Source organism: Dipodomys merriami, unplaced genomic scaffold (genome assembly GCF_024711535.1).
Source record: "Dipodomys merriami isolate MVZ:Mamm:240054 unplaced genomic scaffold, mDipMer1.0.p SCAF_14, whole genome shotgun sequence".
In the NCBI taxonomy this organism is placed as follows: Eukaryota; Metazoa; Chordata; class Mammalia; order Rodentia; family Heteromyidae; genus Dipodomys; species Dipodomys merriami.
Genome location: NW_027202715.1, coordinates 31,673,490 through 31,693,603, shown reverse-complemented (window position 1 = coordinate 31,693,603; position 20,114 = coordinate 31,673,490). Strand labels below are relative to the sequence as shown.

At 36.4% G+C, this 20,114-nt stretch overlaps 1 protein-coding gene across 3 annotated transcripts in view; it reads right to left on the bottom strand.

Moving 5' to 3' along the window:
• The window catches only part of A1cf (APOBEC1 complementation factor), a 64,801-nt gene that overhangs the window by 15,598 nt on the left and 29,089 nt on the right, over window positions 1-20,114 (bottom strand). For all 3 annotated transcript variants that reach the window (XM_070021101.1, XM_070021103.1, XM_070021104.1), the window contains 5 exons: window positions 13,860-13,994; window positions 11,576-11,706; window positions 7,944-8,182; window positions 5,990-6,154; window positions 1,421-1,518 (listed from right to left, as the gene is read on the bottom strand). In XM_070021101.1, the coding sequence (XP_069877202.1) occupies window positions 1,421-1,518; window positions 5,990-6,154; window positions 7,944-8,182; window positions 11,576-11,706; window positions 13,860-13,994 (768 nt within the window). The remainder of the gene's footprint in view (window positions 1-1,420; window positions 1,519-5,989; window positions 6,155-7,943; window positions 8,183-11,575; window positions 11,707-13,859; window positions 13,995-20,114) is intronic.

Sequence of the window (20,114 nt, the reverse complement as noted above, 5' to 3'; positions counted from 1 at the left end):
GAGGCTGATAAGACTTCTGTGAGTCTGGGGATACTTATTCTCTTGGCTCCCTTTCTTAAGAGTTCACCTTAGGCTGGCCGTATCCCTCCATAGACAAGATCAGGCACATTTAAGGTGGTATGACTGTATGTCACCATTCCTTTCCAAGAGACCTCCTCTTCCCCATTCTCCCTCTTTTAGGATTTCTACTACTGTTATTGTTTTTCCCTTGTTCTTTTAACTCAGAATACTGTGAGCCCCAGGTTCTTCAGACCTCTTTTGATCCCACTTCTCCCTATTCAACACTTCTGTAACTTATTCTTTTGACATTTGTTTTCTGTTGGGACCCTAACCCAGGCAAGCATAAATGGGTAAAACAGGCCTTGCCACTCAGTTGACTATTCTTCAGTTTTGTCTTGCTCTTCCCAAGTTCTCTGCTCCTGAGATTGACTCTTATTCATATTTTTTCTTTGAAGTTGCCTTGTAGGATGTCTTCTAATATTCATGACAATTTTTTGCTGCTTGATTACCAGCTTCTTCTTTTGAACTTATATTAATTTTTAATGTCTTATTGATGCTTACTTGACTTTGCATACGTATTTGAGTTCTTACCTTATTGTTCCACAATACTTTCAGCTCTTTGACAAGTATCTTTGGTTTGGTTCTTTTAGTATCTCAGAACTTATTAGCAGATAAATGATCTGCAGAAGGTTTTTGGTGTTTGTTGGATAGATGTACATATTATGTTGGTTCCCACGACAAACTGGAAGGATTTAGAAGCTTGTTTTCCCCCAACTGTATTCTTGAAAAGGAAAGAAATTCTAAGCCTTGCACAGGTGGAAGATCCAATTCTGAGTTCAGAATGATATCTTCTGTGATCATTGGCCTTTAAAATACCATATTACCAAGTGTAGGTATGAAAGAATATTGGGATTTGGAGTGAAAAAATCATGTCCCATCCTCTCTTTAAAAAAATTGATGACCAGTAACTTTTCCATATCAGAAAGAAGTTGGAGGTGTTTCCCATAATTTCTCTATTGTGTATCTTTAAATGATTGCAGCAGCCATCACAGAGAGGGGACAGGTGAGATAAAGTCATAGGACTTGTCTCTCTCTCTTTCTCTCTCTCTCTTTTTGGTCAGTTGTGGGGCTTGAACTCTGGGCCTGGGTGCTGTCCCTCAGCTCTTCAGCTCAAGGTAAGCACTCTACCACTTGAGCCACAGCACCACTTCTGGTTTTCTGGTGGTTAATTGGAAATAAGAGTCTCATGGACTTTCCTGCCTCGGCTGGCTTTGAATTGTGATCCTCAGATCTCATCCTCCTGAGTAGCAGGATTACAGGCATGAGCCAGCAACACCCGGCTTGGGACTTTTCTTTTGAATAGAAGTTCCACAGAAAAATTGGATAGAATCTGTACTTTTTTCCCTTTCTCATATGTTACCTTTCCATTTAAAGCTTTCATAGCTTCAACGGCATCTTCTCTGTTACTGAAGTGTACAAAAGCATAATCTCGGATTTTCTTCACTCTTTCCACAGAACCTGTAAACAGAGTGTAAGCAGCCCTGTTAGGAAAACTGAAATGTCCCTGAAAAAGATGTAGTTCGCTTCCAAGAGTGTAAGTATCCTACCATCAAGGTTTAAGTTTTTACATATTTAACAGAAGATTGTTACTAATGTCCAAATAATGGTTACAGTCTGATTGATCCTAATTAGTTATGGATTTAGTTCAATTTTTGTTTAATTAATTTATTCTGATGTAGATATTAGAAGGCTGTATTTGTCACACTATAAGGGATATTTGTAGTTCATGAGCTAGGATCCAGAATCAGATATCCTATATCATTATTTAATACTCTTTAAATTAAGAGACATAAAGTTGCTTCTAGCAGAACATTTGAGATCTAAGACCATTTCCTCCCATACTATCATATCTAAAGATTGGAAAAACGGAGATCTTTATTAATTCTATGTTGGGGAAACTTTTAATACAAAATTATTTACACACATGTATAAGCATTGTGCATATATATGTCATTTATATCACCAATGAAGTGGTATAACAACCTAATGGCCGATTTTACAGGATTAATTAAATCTGGCATATTTATATTGATATCAAGGAATTTTTTAAGAGAGCAGAATAGACCTATGTGTACTTACTTGGAAGAACACTTTTGTTTCTTTTAAAAAGTTATAAAATAATAAGAGAGTAGAAGTTACATTTTAGAAATCTTCACCCTTCTTATGTATGCACAAATACAGATCTACTCAAAATGGACTGAACTAGACAGACAGAAACCAAACTTTTAATGAGGAAGGGATTCATAAATAGAGAGGAAAAGTGGGGAGAATGAAGGGAGGGTATTACATTTTAATTGGTATTTTTCAAATATTTTACAAGTTTATCTATATTATTGTGTAAAAAAGCCCCCCAGCCTATTTTTATATAAAGGACATATTGTACCATATTGATGGTAAAACAAACAAACAAACAATTAAACAAATAGGATTGTACCAAGATGGTGTCTTCTACAGAGGTTTTTGTTTATTCAATTAAAAAATAGATCTTTTCTGACTGTGTAGAGTGGCTCATGCTTGTTATCCTAGCTATTTGGGAGGCAGACATCACAAGGACTGTGCCTCAAAGCCAGTCTAGGTCAAAAGTTCTTGATCTCATCTCAATTTTTAAAAGAGTTGATGCATTGGTTGGAGTTGGATGGGGAGGAAAGTAGGAGAAAAACAAGGGAGGCAGTAACAATGTTCAACAGGAAATATACTTATTTCCTTACTTATGTAACTGTAACCGCTCTGAACATTATGAAATTAAATTTTTTAAAAAGCTGAGCATGATAGCATGTGCCTGTCATTTCAGCTGTTCCCGGAGGTATAAAGTAAGAGAATCACAATCCAGGCCTTCCTGGACAAGAAAGATGGGAGTCTAGCTGAAAAATAACTCATACAGAAAGTAATTTTCAGTGCCCATGTGGTAGAATGCTTGCTTAGCAAGTGCAAGGATCTGAGTTTAACCTCAGTAGAATAAAAAAAATAATATATTTATTAACCATCAGTCAAGCCTGTTAATGATCTTCTGTGAGGCTACACTAACATGAGTGTCTCTTGAACGGCCAGATTCTCTTCTCTTCCTCCTAGTTTCCAGAGAAAGCTTGGGATAAAACAATTATGCTAGGGAAAATAATATTGAGAGAGAATCCATTCTCTATCAATGTTCAGTTCTCCTTTTAGATTCAAGGTTGCAAAGGTAATTAGAGTGTCTAGTCTACTACATGGATCAATGACTATGAATTATCTTCTTTGAAGTAAAGTTGACCTATACTCTAAGCATAATTTTAAAAGACTGGGATTGTTCTTTTTATTCTCCATTAGCATTCAGCCCTTGACTTCATATTCTAGAGAGTAAAATTATCTGGTTAAACTGAGAAAATAAGTAAAGGTATTTGAGACCATAAAGATTGGGACATATAATTAATGGAATTTCCAGTGAGGTCTTTTATTTTCTTTGATGATAGGTGGGGTGGTGACTGTGGCTTAACTCCTTGGTTCATCTTGGTAATTGAGCAGTAAGAGGTCAATTAGGATGTATTTCAATTCTATTCTCAATGTGGCTCTGCTGGTATCTTATATCTTAGCTTCCTGAGAATGGAGGTTTGCTTCAGTGACATCTACCCCCTTCGCTCAGTTCCTGTTTACTGTGCTGGACACAGGCCATTTAGAACGTGGAAGGGGCGAGGTATTTGCATTCAATTCACCCCAACTTCCAGCATTCACATGCATTACTGGTGTTTTAGATGGTGATGAATTTAGGTATTCTGAAATGCTGATTTCAGATATTGAAAACCATCCTTCATTATTGAATTATAGTGTTCAGGTATACTTGCTTTTGGCAAACTGAATATGTTAAAATTTAGCCCCATAAAACATTGAAACTAGAGAGTATGAGCTTGTGTCATAAAAGCTGGCACTCTTTCCAGCATACGCTGTGAAACTGCTCATTGAAATGCCAGACACACAGTGATGCCATGAATCATTTGCAGACTCTATATTAGCCCTGATGAGCTTTCGGCATGGCACTGTTGATTTGTTGGAGCCAGTGTGTTGCACTAAAATGTCAGGGAAGGCTAAGTCTTAGAGCTGTTCGGTGGATCTTTATAAAGAGAAAAATGACACCCTTATGAGTTGTCTAAAGACCAGCTTATTAACCCAGAGTTGGAACAGACAATATGTATGAGTGTGTGAGGTGAATATTCTCAGTGATTTAACATGGTAGCACGTGACTGGTATATATCTATAGCCTAGCTAGTCTGTTAGGACCCTGAAAAATTCTTAGTTTTGAAAAGATGTTATCGCGATGGTAAACTTAGGTTGTCTGGATGTATTCTATGACATGTAAGTCCCACCAGCTGGTCCGGCATAAAAGAGGATCCATTCCTCAAAAGTTTGGGAAGTGAGACAACTTATATCTCTTCCTAGAGACTAACATATTAAAAACTCTAAGTCCCATAATTTAAAAAGTCTACTTAATTTTGCAAAGTCTGGTATATATGAGCTTATTTAACCAGGAGACCATTTTTATCAGTACTAGTCACTAATAGTTTGTAGAGTTTATGTTGTGAGTTGGTTTTTAAAAATTCTGATTTGGACAGTGTTTCCTGAAATGATTACTTCTCTCAGTGTTGTGTCTTTTTTTTTTTTTTTACATTTTTTTATTATGAAAATACCGTACAGAGGAATTACATGGGCAAGATAATGAGTACATTTCTTATCAAGCATTGTTTCCTCCTTTGTTTCCCCTTCCTATCTCTTCCCATATCCCGCCCCCCCCCAATATCCACCGCCCCCCTGCCAAAGTTGGAAAGGTCGTTTTTCCACATAACAACTTGTACATCTCATTGTTGCAATGGGTCCACCTGTATCCCTATTTAAATGATTTGTTTTTTCCCTTCCCCTCCACAAATTATACTAACATCAAATACAGTGAAAGCAGGGGTTATATTGTGGGGGAGGGACATACAAAGCAACAAAGAAATCATCTTATAAATATGTTAGAAACAATTGCATGAAAGTAAAAAACATTTGAATACTTATCTTGGGGTTCATTTCACCTAACATCAACTTATCTGACCTTTTCTGCTTGTCTCAGACATATACAAGCAGAAAAGGTCAGATATGTTGTGTCTTGATAAGAAGGGAACAGAGTCAGTTTTATGACTTGGAATTAAAACGAAAAAGTATTGACATGATGGATAACAATTAATTATCCCCTTTCATTTTCCACCTATTCCTTTCTTTTTTTCTTCATCCAGATAAGTTCCTTAGGATTTTTACGTCCTTACTTATGTACCTAAAAGCCACATATATATTCCTTAGCATGGTTCTCACTTGGGGAAAATTTTGGAAAAGTCTGGAGGTAGTTTTGGTCATTACATCTTGGAGATTATTCCTGGTATTTACTGGAAAGGGAAGTTGGATGCTACTGATTAATGCGCACTAAAATATACTGCACAGATCACTATCACTAAGAATGGTCCATCCCAAAATGGCATTAGTGCTGAGATTCAGGAACCCTGCATTAGGTGTATAGTGATAATGGGGTTTGGACTTGCAGACAGACACTCTACTACTTGAGCTCTGACCGTCATCCTGTGTTAGAACCATAGAAATAGCCAAGCATCCACTGATGTAATAAATATTTATTGACTTTTGATCTACCTGGGCCTTCAGAAGTATAGGACTGAGGAGATTATAAGAGGAAAGAGAATTCAGGGAATTCATAGTTTAGTAGAGAATATGTATTCATTGAATATCCTCACCATTAAATGTAAAATTATAGTAGCATTTAATGCTGTAGAAATATTTTCAATATAGTTGAAGTAGTCTGCTTTTTGTTATGAGAAGGGGAGAGATAGAAGCTATTCTTTTGACAGGTATAGAAAAGTTATCTGAGTCATACATAAGTGCTTTGAAAAAAAAAGACCTTATATGAGAGTTCTACCTGGTTTAATATTGTTGAATTCCTTTTCAATCATTTCTTCAGAGGTAGACAGCATAAGATTTCTTACATACAGGATTTTCACTGAAGACATTGTATCCTCATCGACTTCCACTTCTGGTTCAGCCCAGTCTACTGCAATAGGATGTCCCCATAACTGAATTCTTCCTGTTGACAGTGATCACAAGAATAATAAATTATTTAGAAATAAGGACATCCTCGTCTTAGTATTAATGGACTTTTAAATTGAACCAACCTTTATATCTTGAACGAATAAGACCATTAAAAAAGGTTGTTATTGATTTTAAGACATACAAATAAATATGAGTTGGCTAGTAGGTAGTTCTGTGTGACTAGTGGCTTATTATAATGATTGAAAATGAAAGGAAGTAGGATGTGGTTTGAAATGGAACAGAAATGAACCAGAAGCAAGCATATTTGACTCTGAGGATGCTTTTAGGGTAAATGTGGTTGGTTAAGGTGAAACAGAGTCTGAGTTCACAAAACATTAAAAGGGGCTAGGACATGTGCCTGCTGCTCTAAGAATCGATGTCATTATATTAGCCAGAAAGTAACCAAGGAGGTCTACAGAAAATAGTACCAGGGCAAGAGTTATTGCATCTTAGGCATCTCTAGTTTTTGTTGCCATTTTGTTTTTGATTTACATGACTTTTCCATATCTTTCATGAAAAAAGTTAATTCTAAAATGACCAAGTGTTTAGTCTATCATTCTTCATTTTCTCCCTTCCTGCCCCCCCAAGTGTGTGTGTGTGTGTGTGTGTGTGTGTGTGTGTGTGTGTGTGTGTGTGGTATGTGTGTATCTTTCTTTCTTTTTTTTTGGTTGGTTGTGGGGCTTGAACTCTGGACCTGGGCACTGTCCCTCAGCTCTTCAGCTGAAAGCTAGCGTTCTACAACTTGAACCACAGTGCTACTTCTGGTTTTCTGGTGGTTAATTGGAGATAAGAGTCTCATGGTCTTTCCTACCTGGGGTGGCTTTGAACTGTGATCCTCAGATCTCGGCCTCTTGAGTAGCTAGGATTACAGTGCAGTACCTGTCTGTCTTTTTCTTTTATAAGATATGGTGGCCCAGGCTGACATGAAGCTTCCATTTGTGCAGCTTTAGCCCCAAGTTCTAGGCATGGACCATTATGTCTTGGTAATTTTTTATTCTTGAATTTCTCTTATTTTAATAAGAATTCATGTGAACATGTAACTTTGTATAGTTTTTCTGAATATTCTCAAATGATCTGGGTATCTTGAAACATTTTTTTCCCCCAGTATCTTGCTGAAATCTTAAACACAGGAAATGATAGCTGTTGACTACCTGTGGTGGGAGAATTCAACTAAGGTACACTTTTTTGAAGAACTTAATTTTTTAAAATTATCTTTAAGTGATTGTACAAAGAAGTTCCTATTTTACTAAACAGTATGAATACAAAGTGTCTGATAACATTGTCACCCATCATGCCTAACCTACCCCTTCTCTCACTTTTCTTCTTTTTTTGAAGAAGAAGAACTTTTAATTCTTTTGAATAGGAAATTATTAGACATTAAGGAGCCATAATAACTTGGTTCACTTAATTTTCTCTGAAGTCATGTCTCACGGGCAGGTTAATTATGTCCACATTGTAATATATTCTTTTTCTAACAAGCCTGATCACATTTGATATGCACACATACCATGACTGGTGCACTTAATTTTTAGAAGGTCCTTTACTTTGGGTCCACTATCTATGGCTATAACCATCTCCAGTGAAGGTGAATCACCCATGCAAGAGATGTTTCTAAACCAAGTCTGTGAAATCTCCCGAGTATGAGATAATTAAGAAAGATGAAGAGAGTTTAAAAGTCACCGGAAGTGAAGACAAATGTGGGGGAACAGGACCAGTCAGCACTTGTTTCCTGTGGCAGGCGGGATGGAGTGGCGAGGTCAGGTGTGTGGGCCGGGGTAGCTCACCTGGCAGCAGCTTTCTCCTGGCCATGGCAGCAGCCCTGTGACTCTCATACTCCACAAAGGCAAAGCCCCGATTTTTGGTCTTATCTGCAGCGCTCGGGTAGACAATGACGTCCACAACACCTTCGGTGACCTTTTTCATCTCTGCTAGGATTTCCTCTCTCTTTTTGGTTTTGGGGATTCCCCCAACAAACAATCGGCAGTTGTCGACACTGGCACAGACCCCCAACAGACGCCCATTTCTGCCACAAAAATAAAACCAAATAAATAAATAAAGAGCAGGCCAACAACAACAACAAAACCCCGAAGTGGTGAGAATCCTACTCTATCTTGGCCAAAAGGTCTACAGGTGACATTGAGGGAATTTTCGGGTGATTGTTCTTCATGAGGTAGGGAGGGAGGGGGTTAAAAGCAATTGGGAGGAGGAGAGTTTAAAAGCATTTGTGTAGAGTTTGGCTTCTTAGGTGATATCGAAAGCTATGTTATTATCAACTCTATATTTGTTAAAGGAGCTATATGATATGCAGCTGAGCAGGACCTGCACTCTTTAGGATAGATATGGATTAGGCTAGATATGGACATCTTCACCACTGCCTGATGGGCTCATAACACTGCCTGCCACTCCAGCCTAGATTCCTCATGTCCCCTCCCTAGCTGTGCAGACATGATTGCTCATGGAATAGACATCATGATTGCTCATGATTGTCCTGGAATACAGATGCTTTCTCTTTTGAGCCACAGAGAGGAGCATTGCAGTGGGTAAGATAGCCTTGGCCTCCACCTTACAAATAAAGCACTTGAGGCTCCAAGAAAGTGAATTGACTCCCTTAAAAATTTACACATTCGAAGGGAGAGACTGGCCTCCATGGTCTGTCCCTGTTTCTTTCAGTGAGCAGAAGTGGCTGATTAGTACCCAAGGTAAGGGCTACCTTCCTTGGCAGAGAATGGATTAAACTACTCCTATGTGGACTTGGCAAAAAGTGTCAGAAATCTTAAATGTGCATGACATTGGACTGAGAATACTCCTAAGTGTGTGTCCTAAGTAAGAATGTGTCCTAAGTAAGAAGGGGTGAGCATCAGTCTTTATGTATATCAGTAATAATGTGTTTAAAATAGCTCTCCAAATTGGACTTGAGCAGTACTTCATAATCAGGAACTGCTCTGATGCATCTCTAATGAGAAGCTTTAGCCTTATGACTGGATATTCCCTCACTGGATAATGTAGTATATGTATCATCTTTAGTTCTTGCCAATTGAATGCCAGTAATTATCCAATCAAGTCATCAAAAATTGCCCTTCACTTTCTAAATATCTCTTAGGATGGATAGTTTTGCACCTGGCTAAGAATACCAGCTAAGCAAAGGATAGGAATTCCTGCCACAGAATGCTTTGCAGGCCTTAAAAATAGTAATATCCATTGGCTAAAATGACAGTTCACAATATGCTGCTGATGTTTTTTTTTTTTTTTAAAAAAGAGTATTAAAACAGAGAGAAAATATGGAAAGACAATAAAATGCTAACTTAGTGGTTATCTTTAGGCACTGGGGTGATGGAAGAATGGTTTCAACTTTTATTACTTAGTACTTTTTGATATTTTCCACATGACATGTATTAGGCCATATAGGCTTTTGTAATAACATGGTGTTATTAAAAACAGGTAAGGTATCCTTAACAGAGACAACCCATTTGTCATGAATAAAAGCTTTTAGCCAGGTGAGTGGGAGACTGGTCTGCTGTTTTGGGAACTATGGCTCTTGATTGTATGCCAGGCATTCTGACCAGGTTGGGCCACTGTCCTACTGTCTCATCTCCTATGTTTTCCTGGAGAACCAAGAGCTTTGTATCTAGTCTATGACAAGTCTACCTCAGTCTGGTGACATTGCCGATAGAATATGTTTTTTTGGGAGAAGTAATAGGTGATAAAGCTATCTTCCAGTTGTTTGGTTTTTAGAAATTTGCCTTCAAACTTGGATAAACCAGTCCAACAAAACAAATGCAAAGAAACTGGCCCTGAGTTCAAGCTCCTGGACTGGTATATACACACATACACACATACACACCAACACACACATACGTGCACACACACACACTAACACACACTCACATTCACATACTCACACAAAAGCAAAAAAATTTACCTAAAAAAGACTAAAATCCTCTCATAATATATTAACTTAAAACTCATAATTCTGATAGCTAAAAGACTGGTCTAGTATGGGTTACTGGAAAGGGAAGGATAAAATGTCTATTTCCTATTTTTAAATGCATGTGGTTTGTTAGGATTCTTTCCCAGAATTACATGGAGATAAAAAGCCATCTCTCCAAAGCTGAGGGCATGACTTTAATGTGTCTAGAAGCCAGGCATTTAGATGATGTTCAGTGAATATTTGATGAGGAGGAAGATGATGTGATAATCATGAGCCTTTTCTGGATTGAAGTCTCATCCATCCCCTGGGAAATGGTAGCTGAAAGCAAATTGAAGGTTATTACCTGCAAGAAAGGTTTTCTCTCTGACAGGATTGACCCAAGATAACATAAAAATCTATGAGATTGCCTCTGGGGTCTCTATTTGACTATTTCATATTCCATTGATCTCACTTCCTAATTTGTACAATATCTTTGCTACTTTCACCTTGCTCTGTCATCCAACTAGAGCTTTGCCTGTAGTCCTGGACACTAATGCTCTCTTTCCATTTTTGTCATATTTCCCCTTCTTTTCCCTTCTCTGCCATATGATCAGTGGTTAAATTTTATAAAGGACCTGACATTTGTCAGGTGCAGAGATGTGCATTAGTTCATTTTTAAAAATAACAGCCCATGAGTTAGGTCTATTTTATCTCTGTTTTACTGATAAGACAATGCAATTAACAGTGGATACTGTTAATGACCAGGGATCACAATAGATTGATTTTATTTTCTACACCTTCTCTATTTTCAAAGTATTGACAGTTCCTACTGGGTGGCAAGGTATTAAGTAGATACAAGAAACTGGTGATTTTCAACAGAGTCAATTTCAGTTCTATATCTATTTCAACTCAAAACCCATGTTTAGAATAGCTCTGTTAGTATGTCCAGATTTTATGAAAGACTAAAGAATAGAGAAATCTTCCAACTTTGAAATCATATGCATAGAATATTATACTCTATTCAATATAGCTTTTGTAGTGCTTTCTAAAGCACATTGATGTTTATTATTTTGTAGGGTAGGTGCTCAGAAGATCTTGTGTGATCAGGTTATGATAATAATAAAAGTGATGTTCAAAAAAGCCAAAGGATTTTTGTCCAAAAGAACCTCAGCTAGAACTTAGGTCTCCTGATTCTACTTTAATTTCCCACACACCACATACAACTCTTTTGAGTCCATGGAGGTGTGAGGGGGAGGAGACTGTCCTTTGTGTTTTCTTCAATTCTGTTCTGAAATTCAACCTTGAGATCACATGGCCATACCCAATTGTTATTCCTGTGCCAAAAGAAGTGATTTGTAGAATTATAAAGAAAATGTGTGAATTACTGTATGCCTTTATTAAATGGGAGAAAAATACAGATGGGAAATTAGTTATTATATAACTTGATAGAAAAACAGAAACAGATTAATTATCTACTTCAGTTTAATTTATGAGCTGCGTAGATCTTACCTAATTTCATAATTGTTAAGTTGTTTGATTGCATTCTTGGCTTCTTGTTTATTTGAGAATGTTACAAATGCATATCCTCTATTGTTGCCATTAAAATCCATCATCATTCTCATTTCATAAATTTTACCAATCTGTAAATAACAGAAACATTAAATTAATATATTTATATGTTTGTACTTACAAATGGACATAGGTATACATGCATATATATGTGTATATATATATATATATATATATATATATATATATATATACACCCACACATGTGTGCATACATAATAGTTTCTGAATTCTGCCTCCTGCTAGTGTTTGGCATTTGAATTCCATTGGGAATGGTTTTCATAGTTTTATGCTGGATTTAGATTAATTATCTGACTCATGGGAGTCAGATATTTAACTCAAGTTAAATAAAGATATTACGTGCAAGTGGCATTTCAGTACAAGTTAACGGAATGTGCCTTTGACAGAGCAAATGACCTTTTGTCCTGCAATTATCTGGAGATTTGTGCAATGTCTTAGAGACCAGAAAACACATTTATCATCAGATGTGCAATTTCTTACTAGATTCGTCCATGTCTTCTAAATTGGCTTTCAAAGTCTCCATGATTTGACCTTTACTTGGTCATCCTTTATCACTGATGTTTAAAATATCAGTGTTTAAAACAAAATGCAGAAACCCTCATTTAAGACCTTGGTAAATGAACTGCTTTTACCCTGTCAGGATATCAGAATAAAAGGCTGTGTTGTTATTTTCTCAGTATAGATTGAAGGTGAATGCAGCTCAGTATCATTGACACAGGGTTAGGACCACCCTAGAAAGAGTATGCACTCTATCTAACTGGCTTTTGTCCTCTACTTGCTTATATTTGACTCCCTCCCATACCTCACTGTTCTTAATAATCCAGACTCGGGCTGCTGTAAGATCCTGATAGAGTCAATAGGCATGTGGGGAAGGAAAGTAGCTCTGTGCCTTAGTGTTGGCTTTTCTCGCTGCTCAGTCTTATCTTACTCTACCCAAAAAGATTCAGTGTTGGACATTTGTTTCCTCAGTGCTTATTGAGAGTTAGAGCATGTGTCATCAGTGATTTAGGCATCTCATTAGGCTCATTTTTCAGGTTAAGAAAAATAAAATTCTTATAGGATTAGGTCCTTCAAGTTTGTATATATGACAAATGGAATTATATGTACAAAATTAGGTATGATTCTGAATCCAAAGCTAATCTATAGAATGCAAACACATAAACATGTGCACATACAATTGATTTTGGCAATTAGGGGAAGAGTTGCATACTCAAATTTACTAAATTTGTCCAGGAATGTGATTGTTGTTGAAAACCACTTGGTAAATTACTAAACAAAAGAAATTTAATTTTACACTCTTCTTTTAGTTTAAACTTTAGTAACAAAGCATAATTTTGTATCATACCCAAGGAAGGTATTTCTTGGTAATTATATAACAACATTGAGAAACTATGTCCTTAACCTTATTGACACATTGGGTTGAACAAGATTTAATAAAAATCTTGTTTGGAATCAATATGTATAGACACACATTTGAGCAATGATGAGTATACACATTATTATATTATAATTCTGAATTTCATAAAATCATACTAAAATCTCAATTTGGAGCCCTATCTTTTATTTTCCCTTCATTTCTTCATTCCTTCATTCCTTCGTTCGTTCCTTCCTTCCTTCCTTCCCTCCCTCTTTTCCTCCTACCCTCCTTTCCTCCTTTCTAGCTTTCTGTTTGTTTATTTATTTATTTGCAGTAGGATTGAATCCAGCACCTTGTATACACTTTACCATTTGAGCTATATCTTTAGCCCTTTTGTTCTTATTTGTCTTAAGGTAAGATCTCTCTAACTTTTCTAGGGCTTTCTTTGACTTCACAATCCTGCTTAAACCTCCTGAGTAGCTGAGATTATGTAAGTGTCCCACCATGCCTGGCTAACAGTATCTTATTGTAGTCAGAATATTGTTGCACTTTTCCAGTTTAACAGACATGCCAAATTTTGCCAATAGAGAAGTTGGGGGATGTGTTACAAACTTGAGAATCATTGGGAGTGATAGTTAGAGGTGTCCTGAACAGGACAAAGAGTTGAGTCGGGCAGTGATAATGAGTTGACAGTGAATAATGAGTCGTAAGACTTTAACTGTTTCCACAATGGCGTCCTGGCCATTGGAAGAGGAAACCATTGGTGATCAGAAAGAACAAGAGTGACAGCAAAGTGAATGTTATTTTTCCCTTGGAAGAAGAAAAGAATAACAAATTTAGACTCACTTTTTCACATAATGGTATAAGTTCATCCTCAAAAAGGTCTCGGGGGAGTTTTCCAATAAAAATCTCACAGCCTCTTTCTGGGGGTGCAGCATCCCAACCAGGTGGAGGGCCACCATATTTCCTCTGTCCATTTTCCTGCAATTCCAAAGCAGGGTTATGAGTAGAGAAGAAAATCATAAAATATTTAGTTTGATTTCCTTGGTTACTTTAAGAAAATCATTTTACCATAAGGAAAACCATTTTGAAAATCATTTCATGATATATTTGCCATTGACATGTAATAAAAGTGATTGATTGGAAAGTAAAAGTCTTTGATATGATTGATGACATCTAAGATTTGCTCAATTTAAGCCTCTTTAAAATTTTTAAATGCTAGACAAATATAATGGTGCTTTAAAGATATTTTAGTGTGAGAGAATGACAACTATCTCCTTAACAAGTTAAGGAACTGTTTTCCTATCATTATAGAAGCTTGACCATCAAATGACTGTCATTGGAATCTGGGGCTTTGCTTTAACATTGAGGCATGTGTAATATGGTTGCAAGGGTCCTGGAGCTGGAGTGCTTGGCTTTGTTGTTCAGTATCTGTGGGACTTTAGGCAATTGAGTTCAGTTTTCTCAGATACAAAGTGAGTTTAACATCAGACTTTGATTAGGGGACAAAATTCATCAAATACACATGGCATTGCTCTTGGTCTGTGATACATACTCAGCACTTTCTCCCTTTTTGCCTCCCTGGATTTAAATTATGGCATAAACCAAGTCAGGCAATGTGGGCTCCTAAATAGAAACATTTGAAGATTAACATTTGCAGATGGGAACTGGCTAATTTTGAAGCTACCTGGTAATTAGGATTTAAATCTGTTCCCAAAGCTGATGAAAATGTAAGCGCACTTGACTGAGGTTGGCTCTTTATGTGGGGAACAATGATGTACTTAGTTCAAATAGAATGAACTTCTTCTCTTTACCCTCCCACCTTTGTTCTAAGAAATGTTCATTTTGAGAAGGAGTGACATTGGTGTTTTCATGGAATGCTATATTTGTTTTTCCATGGGTTAAAGACCAAAGTGAAGTATGGGGGCTAGTCCACCACTATTGATCTGAAAGTTCATTTGCTAGGGAAAGATAAACAAATTACTTTTCACTCTAGCACAGTTAGAGCTTAGGGCACTATATTTTATTGCGATTTGTGTTGAAATGAAAACATAAGGAATTAAATGTCGACCAGCAATTTTTACTAACTTCACAATGAATATTTCAGGAGGTTTATGCCATAAGAGGACATGTGTAGTTTGTGAACTAGCATGATAATGGACAGAATTTAAAAAATGCCCTAGTGTATCACTTTATCATCCTGAGAAGTCATTTTTTTTTTTTTTTTTTGTGGAAAACGTCAGCTGCCTTCCATAACACTTTCTATATATACTTTTTTTTCTTTGGCTGGTTTGGGGGCTTGCACTCAGGGCCTGGCCACTGTCCCTGAGCTTCTTTTTGCTCAAGGCTAGTGCTCTACCACTTGAGCCACAGCACCACTTCCAGCTTTTTCTGAATAGTTCATCAGAGATAAGCGCCTCACAACATTCCTGTGCCCAGGCTGGCTTTGAACTGCAATCCTAAAATCTCAGCCTCCTGAGTAGCTAGGATTATAAGCGTGAGCCAACAGCACCCAACTCTCTTATGTATATACTTTTAAAAGATCTGGGCTAGTTTGTTTTGCATAGTAGATGTTTATTGTTTATAGAATCACTTAAGTTTTTATCCACATTAGCTTGAGCCTTTTTCAATTATTTTTTAAGGGTTTGCATAAGGGCTCTTAGGATCACAGCATTTAAATGATGCCTGTGGGCAAGATCACTTTTTTAACCTCAGTACTTTATATCATGATGATTTGGGTATAAATCCCAAACAATGCTAAGTCAGTGTTCAGTATTGCCTTAATTATTCTTGCTTCAGGTAACTGAGCATTTTCCAACCTGCTGAATATTTTGACTCTCAAGTGCTTATAATTTCTTTCTTAAACTGTGATACTTTCAGGATCACCCAACTTTAGTATCACTGATAAATCTGAGAAATGGACTTTTTCATGCTTTTAGAAAAGAAACCTAAAGAATTCAGTCTGTATCCCAATGGAGAATCTTCTAAAAATACAAGTTTGATATTTGCAGAAATAGTAAAGGTTTTTATTTATTTTCTTGCTTTCTAACAAATCCCAACATCTCATAATTATTTGAGGTTACATGGTTATAGTTTGGAGAGGTTTTAATTTGAACATAGGAAATCTGCCTGAGTTTATCAACTTAATTGCTATTTTCTACTGCCTTGGATATAGGGAAGCCTAGATATTTACCACAAATGCATACCTTAAAACACTCTTTATTTATGAAAAAGTTTATCCTGACACTGAGTAGACAACTCCCTGATACATTTGAAACCAGTCATTGTATTATGCTCGATTTTATGGAAAGCGTATCTCACATCTCTTGTTTACAAAGGATCATGTTCTTATAACTAACCATTGTCTTCCTTCCTTCCTTCCTTCCTTCCTTCCTTCCTTCCTTCCTTCCTTCCTTCCTTCCTTCCTTCCTTCCTTCCTTCTTTCCTTCCTTCCTTCCTTCCTTCCCAACCTTCTCCATTTTCATTCTTTTCTATGCATCTTAGATGTTTACAACATTCAATTAATTACTAGAATAAACATAGTATAGATTTAGCAATATTTTTATACTTGAAGTTGAGAAAATCAACCTGTCATCTCCTATCAGCAAATGGCTATTCCAGAATCTCTAATTTGCCAAGCTTCATCTGAAAGTTTGAAAAGAAATAAATAGGCAATTTGCAGGCAGACCTTTTTGTTTTCCCCTTCAACCTTCTTGATTGCTAAAATTACTGAAAATACCAACAACCCGTTTTCTGTAGAGCATGGGTATGAGAGTATTCATTTGCTTATGATCCAAAATGATTGGTTCAAGCTTATAAATTGTGTTTCTATGGTTTCAATAAACACTTAAAAAATTCCCAAGAATAGACTTTGGAATTGCAGGCTGACTAGTTCAGAGATATTCTGAAGTTCATATAGTGTGGGATATTTGTTCTCTGCACAACCCACTGGGCTTGGAATGCATCCGGAGAAGTCCAGACCAATTTAAGACAGGCACTGGGTGTTAGTCATGGAGTTAGAATAGCTGTCCATTACTCAGAAAGGACACTGGGACTCTGGATTTCTGATATTTCAGGCACTATTTTTATAGTTGAAGAATTTAAAATAGATAAAGCCTAATTATTACTGCTCTTTTCCCAGCTGACATATGTTTTTCTCATGGGATGCAATCTACCCAATGGCCTGAGTATATCATAGTTCAGAAAAAGAGAATATAGAGTATGGATTTTTCAAATGACAGAATTGTTATTAAACTGAAAACTTTTACTTTCAACTCAAACTCTGAAACTTTCTCTCTCTAGTCACACATAAATAGGTAGGTGGCCTGTAAGTGTATAAATTAAGAATTGAGAATGCAATTCTAACTATAAATCAAATGGCTTCATTTTAAGTACTAGATATTGAACCTATCTAGTAACTTAGTTTATGTCAAGAACATTTTGAAATTCTTCCTGTCATGATGGAGTCATTAGGTCTTAAGGGGACTAGTTACTTTTACTTTGGTGGGTGGTACTGACGATTAAGCTCAGGGCCTTGCATTTGCTAGGCAAGTGCTATACCATTTGAACCAGCCCCCTGCCCTGCCACCCTAGTCAACCTGCCATGTTCTTGACCTTGAATAAAACCAGACAGCCTTCTTCAATAGATCATTCTGGACAAGAAACTTTAACACGAAGGTTGAAAAGACTGAGTTCATTCTGGCCATGAAACAGAATTTTTGTATAGAACTTCCCTTTTTTACAGGATTGTGGGTGTAATGGTGAGGATATTGGAGTAAAATAAATTGGAATGCTGATAGAGAAATTGCAATGGTGCCATCTTTGGTGTTGAACATTTGTGATAATGGGTCCATTTCCTTGTTACAAATCTGTGATGTGATTTTAGGTTTCATACCTCAATAGCTTACCCTTGAATCCAGTTCTCCAATTACAAAATTCCTACAATCCAAAACTCCTTTAATCCATTTTTCTGCTTAATTAACCAGAATTATTTTCTATCATTTGCATATAAAAGTAATAGCAGAACAAGTGTTGACTGTAGTTGAGTTATACATTGGCATAAGTATTAACATGTGTCAACTTTAATCATCCAAACAAAGCTATGAACATGAGGAATCCAAGCACAGAGTGTGCCTAGATTCATATAAACACTGACCACACAGGCAAAATTGAGTCCTATGTGTGTGCGAAATGGAGTCCATAGACATTTCAGGAACTGTGATTTAATTTATTGCATAATTCTTAGCCAGATGATCTTCCTGGAATAGAGCTGTCAAAAGTTGTGGTCACTTTTGTTCTAGGTTTACCAACCTCATAATTCTACATGATATGCGTTATGCCTACCTTCCTGTTCCAAGTCACTAATCATGAAGACTAAGTGGCTGTTTGCCCCCTCATAATGTGGAAAGACACTAATCAATGAACTCTCATCCAGTCAGTAATTCCTCTAATGACTCTGGAAATTTTACTTTCTAAATCTGCAATCATCTTGTGGTTCTCTTTTTTCTTTTCTTTCATTCATTTTTTTGCATTTTTTTTCTCTCCAAGAGGAAAGAAATGACATACTTTTCTTTTTCTAAACTGCTTTCAAATGTCCTCTTATTTTCTAACTGAATGGATTTTTATTCCTGTTCTTATTTTCTCTCATTTTGGGCAATTCACCTATGCTTGGTGGCATATTGAGCCTTTATACGCCTTCCAAACTCAGAACAGTGATTCTATATATGGTTGTCAGAGTTGATAACAATGTATTGAGAATGTCTCTTTGGATTGTGCCTAATAAGATGTAGCCAAAGTTGTAGAGATACAACTTTGCATTTAGTCTTCTTACTAAGTTTTCTTGCCTAAGTACAAAAGATATCAGTATGTGGAATAGTTATTTTGTTAATTGTGCCAAAAGACAATTCTCTGTTGTGCAGTGTGTACATTTTCACATTTTATTATGATCAACAATATCATTTTGGCAATAATCTATTTTTTTGTCAGTTGTGGGGCTTGAACTCTGGCCCTGGGTGCTGTCCTTCAGCTTTTCACCTCAAGGCTAGCACTCTACCACTTTGAGCCACAGTGCCACTCCAGTTTTCTGGTTGTTTATTCAAGGTAAGAGTCTCTTGTACTTTTCTGCCCAGATTGGCTTTGAACCACAGTCCTCAGATCTCAGCCTCCTGAGTAGCTAGGATTACAGGCATGAGCCACTAGTGCCCAGCACAAAATCTATTTTTAGACTGGAAAGTTGTAGTAAGCATTATTTACTAAACTTCTTACACACTTCTGGAAAGTTGTGTTATTATTTTCATAATCTTATAAGGCATATGTGACATAAATACTAGATATTCTTCTTTAAAAACCCACAAAACCCCCAAACAACCCACCAGACTATTGAATGGCTATTGTACGGATATGTAGTCAACTTGAGTTATTGTTTCATAAGAAAGCAGAACCAATTTTTAAAAAAAATTAAATTGATACATTTGAGTTAAAGGAAAATTATTTTTAAGTGATATCAACTGATTCTTAGGGAATCAGTATCTCAATATTTGAAGTATTTGAAGGAAAACAGGCTTTTAGTAATAACTTGTTTTTTTAAACTTTTTATGTTGTAAGATTTTGGCCGTTTATAGGGATATTAATTCAACAATAAAAAAATTAGGAGTCAAAAAACTTAAAAACAACTGCGTATATATGTATGTATGTATGTATGTATGTACATATGTATGTATGTACATATGTACATATGTATGTATGTGTGTATGTATGTAAGTATGTATGCATGTATGTATATATGTATGTATTTTTATGTGAAAGGGCAAGTAAAAAGCCAACTTGCTTCTAAGACCTCTGGTTTTGCAGCAAAGTTAGTGTAAGGATGGGCTGTAAAGCAAGTGTTTTCTTTGTGAGACCAGGAATTGTTGGATTCATGCTCACCTGTGGTCACAGACAATGAGTCTTGACCTTTGATCCAATCTACAAAGGCCTCTAAAATCTATTTAAGAAGTAAGTTTGCTGATAAATTCACCTGTTTGTGTCTTTTAGAGTATGTAATTCATCCACGAGTCCTCTCTAACTTTTTTTTAAAGTTAGAGAGTTGCTTTTGTGAATTAG